This window comes from Mandrillus leucophaeus, unplaced genomic scaffold (genome assembly GCF_000951045.1).
Source record: "Mandrillus leucophaeus isolate KB7577 unplaced genomic scaffold, Mleu.le_1.0 Scaffold66, whole genome shotgun sequence".
Taxonomy (NCBI): domain Eukaryota; kingdom Metazoa; phylum Chordata; class Mammalia; order Primates; family Cercopithecidae; genus Mandrillus; species Mandrillus leucophaeus.
This window is the reverse complement of record NW_012107141.1, coordinates 5,712,646-5,715,770: the sequence shown is the minus strand read 5'-3', so window position 1 is coordinate 5,715,770 and position 3,125 is coordinate 5,712,646. Positions and strand designations below refer to the sequence as shown.

The following is a 3,125-nucleotide window of genomic DNA, read 5'->3' as shown; positions in this document are numbered from 1 at the left end:
CGTATTAACCAGGATGGTCTCGATCTCCTGACCTCGTGATCCGCCCGTCTCGGCCTCCCAAAGTGCTGGGATTACAGGCTTGAGCCACCGCGCCCGGCCTCTCCTAAATATTTTTAAAGCATCCCACCTGCCAATCATGACAAATTAACAGGCAGAATCTAGTTTGGAGCCTGTTTCCAGAAACTAATATCCAGAACTTGACTCTGGAATACTTGAAGAAACTTGAGTACTATAAAGCTGAAAATGATCATCACTATTATCTACAGTATTGTTCCCTGACATGGTATTAGAACAAGTGTCTAGCCTTTTGCTGGGGTTGAATATCTTTTGCAACTCCATTTTTAGAGTGCCTGCTGTAGCCAGCACTTGATGTAATTTCTTATTTAAACTTCATAATACATTTAGTTTGAGAAAACAGCATTAGGTATCAGTCACTTTTGCTGATCCTCACTGGCAGGCGGCAGAGCCCCAGGTTAGCCTGTCATAAGGCTCAGGTGCTTTCCATCATACCACACCACCTCCCAACAGCCTGAAATCAAGCACACAGCTCCTTCCAACAAGGCCCACCAGTAGACCATGCTATTGAAGTTCTGGAAATCTGCTATAAATGGGACCAGAAAGATTTTTTTTTTTTTTTTTTTTTTTTGAGAGAGGGTTTCACTGTGTCGGCCATGCTGCAGTGCAGTGGCACAAATCATGGCTCACTGCAGCCTCTACCTACCGGGCTCAGGTGATCCTTCCATCTCAGCCTCCCAAGTAGCTGGGACTACAGGTGCACACCACCAAACCGAGCTAACTTTTTGTATTTTTTGTAGAGACGGCTTTGCCATGTTGCCCAGTCTGGTCTCAAACTCCTGGGCTCAAGCCATCCTCCCACTTCAAGCCTCCCAAAATGCTAGGATTGTAAGCATGTACCACGATGCCCAGCCCAGAAAGAACTTTTGTACCTGAATCAGGTATGCTGCCACCATAGTGGCACTCCTGGAGCGCCCAGCCTTACAATGCACGTAGACACACTGGCCCAGCGACTGGTACTTGAGAGCAAATTGGACTCCCTTCTGGAGGTGGTCCAAGGTAGGGATTCCAGTCATGTCTACTGTGCTGAGCCGCAGCTGCTCGACTCCTAGTCTCTTCCACTCCTGGAACCAGGTCCACCAGTATGAAAAAGAATGAAAAAAACCTGATGTGGGTGGGATGATAAGGGGCTCCTAAGAGGCAGCAAAGCAACAGGGAAGTTTCAGGGTTTACTACAATGGGAATACACTGTTTCCTGTTTTCTAAAATAGAAACTCCTTACAGAAATGCTTTTTTTTCCCATTCCGGGTGAGGACAGAAATGTCTTTAAAATGGCTGGCCTACATAGTTGGTTTTTCATCAAACAGCAGCTATGCTGCTGAGTTAGAATTATGTCCAAGATTTAAAGTGTTCCTTTTCTTTTATTAAGGCAGAGTCTCGCTCTGTTGCCCAGGCTGGAGTGCAGTGGTGTGATCTCCGCTCACTGCAACCTCCACCTCCCAGGTTCAAGCGATTCTCCTGCCTCAGCCTCCTGAGTAGCTGGGCCCACAGGCACGCGCCACCGAGCCTGGCTAATTGTATTTTTAGTAGAGACGGGATTTCATCATGTTGGCCAGGATAGTCTCGAACTCCTAACCTCAGGTCATCTGCCCGCCTCAGCCTCCCAAATTGCTGGGATTACAGGTGTGAGCCACCACACCAGCAGGTAAAGTGTTCTTAAACTACCCTTTGTGTACTTGAATATTTAGCTGCAAAATATTAGCTATATATATTTTAGCTGCAAAAAATTCAGCTGCAAACATCTTAACATTTTATTTCGGCCGGGCATGGTGGCTCACGCCTGTAATCCCAACAATTTGTAAGGCTGAGGTGGGCAGATCACCTAAGGTCAGGAGTTCGAGACCAGCCTGGCTAACATGGTGAAACCCTGTCTCTAATAAAAATACAAAAATTAGCCAGGCCTGGTGGCGGACGCCTGTAATCCCACCTACTAGGGAGGCTGAGGCAGGAGAATTGTTTAACCCAGGAGAGAGAGGTTGCAGTGAGCAGAGATCACACCATTGTATTCCAGCCTGGGTGACAAGAGAAAAACAACATCTCAAAAAATATACATATTTTATTTTAGAGACACGATCTTGCTATGTCGCTCAGGTCAGAGAGCAGTGGTGTGCAATCATGGCTCCCTGCAGCTTCAAACTCCTAAGCTCAAGCAGTCCTCCCACCTCTGCCTCCTGAGAAGCTGTGACTACAGCTGCACGCCACTGTGCCTCGCTAATTTTGTTATTTTTGTGTGTGGAGATGGGGGTCTCGCTATGTTACCCAGGCTGGTCTCAATCTCCTATCCTCAAGCCATCCTCCTGTCTCAGCCTCCCAAAGTGTTGGGATTACAGGCATGAGCCACCAGGCCCAGCCAGTGTAACTTTTTTTTGTATAATTTTGGCACCTGTGTAGTGATTCAGCTGCAGATTTGGGGTACAATATTTTGCCAGGGCTTTCTATTTCTCTGTCCATAAGTCTCCTTTTTTTTCACCACTTTTTTTTTGAGGAAGCACATGGTAGAAAATAGGGTTATCATTTTAAAATTAAAAGAATGGGCCAGGCGCAAGACTCCGTCTGGAAAACAAAAAAAAACAAAAAAAAATTAAATTAAAACAATGCACTGACCTTCATTAGTGCAATGTCATCACTTACAAAGAAGAAATAGGTGGCCAGGTGTGATGGCTCTCGCCTGTAATCCCAGATTTTGAGAGGCCAAGGTGGGTGAATCGCCTGAGGTCAGGAGTTCGAGATGACTCTGGCCAACATGGCAAAACCCTATCTCCACAAAAAATACAAAAATTAGCCAGGCATGGTGGCGGGCACCTGTAATTCCAGCTACTTGGGAGGCTGAGGCAGGAGAATCACTTGAACCGGGAGGCAGATGTTGCAGTGAGCCGAGATTGCACCATTGCACTCTAGCCTGGACAATGGAGTGAGATGTGAGACTCTGTCTCAAAAAAAAAAAGAAGAAATAGGAGAAATAAGGTCTCTGGCAACTGGGCAAACTTTATGCTTTAAGACTTCAGATATCCTCCAGCTACTCTTATTATTAACCTCTTAATAATGAGTAT

The 3,125-nt window shown here is 46.0% G+C and overlaps 1 protein-coding gene across 1 annotated transcript in view; it reads right to left on the bottom strand.

Moving 5' to 3' along the window:
- The window catches only part of PTPMT1 (protein tyrosine phosphatase, mitochondrial 1), a 7,165-nt gene that overhangs the window by 2,004 nt on the left and 2,036 nt on the right, over positions 1–3,125 (bottom strand). Inside the window, exon 3 of the mRNA XM_012001449.1 lies at positions 948–1,139. Within this exon, the coding sequence (XP_011856839.1) occupies positions 948–1,139 (192 nt within the window). The remainder of the gene's footprint in view (positions 1–947; positions 1,140–3,125) is intronic.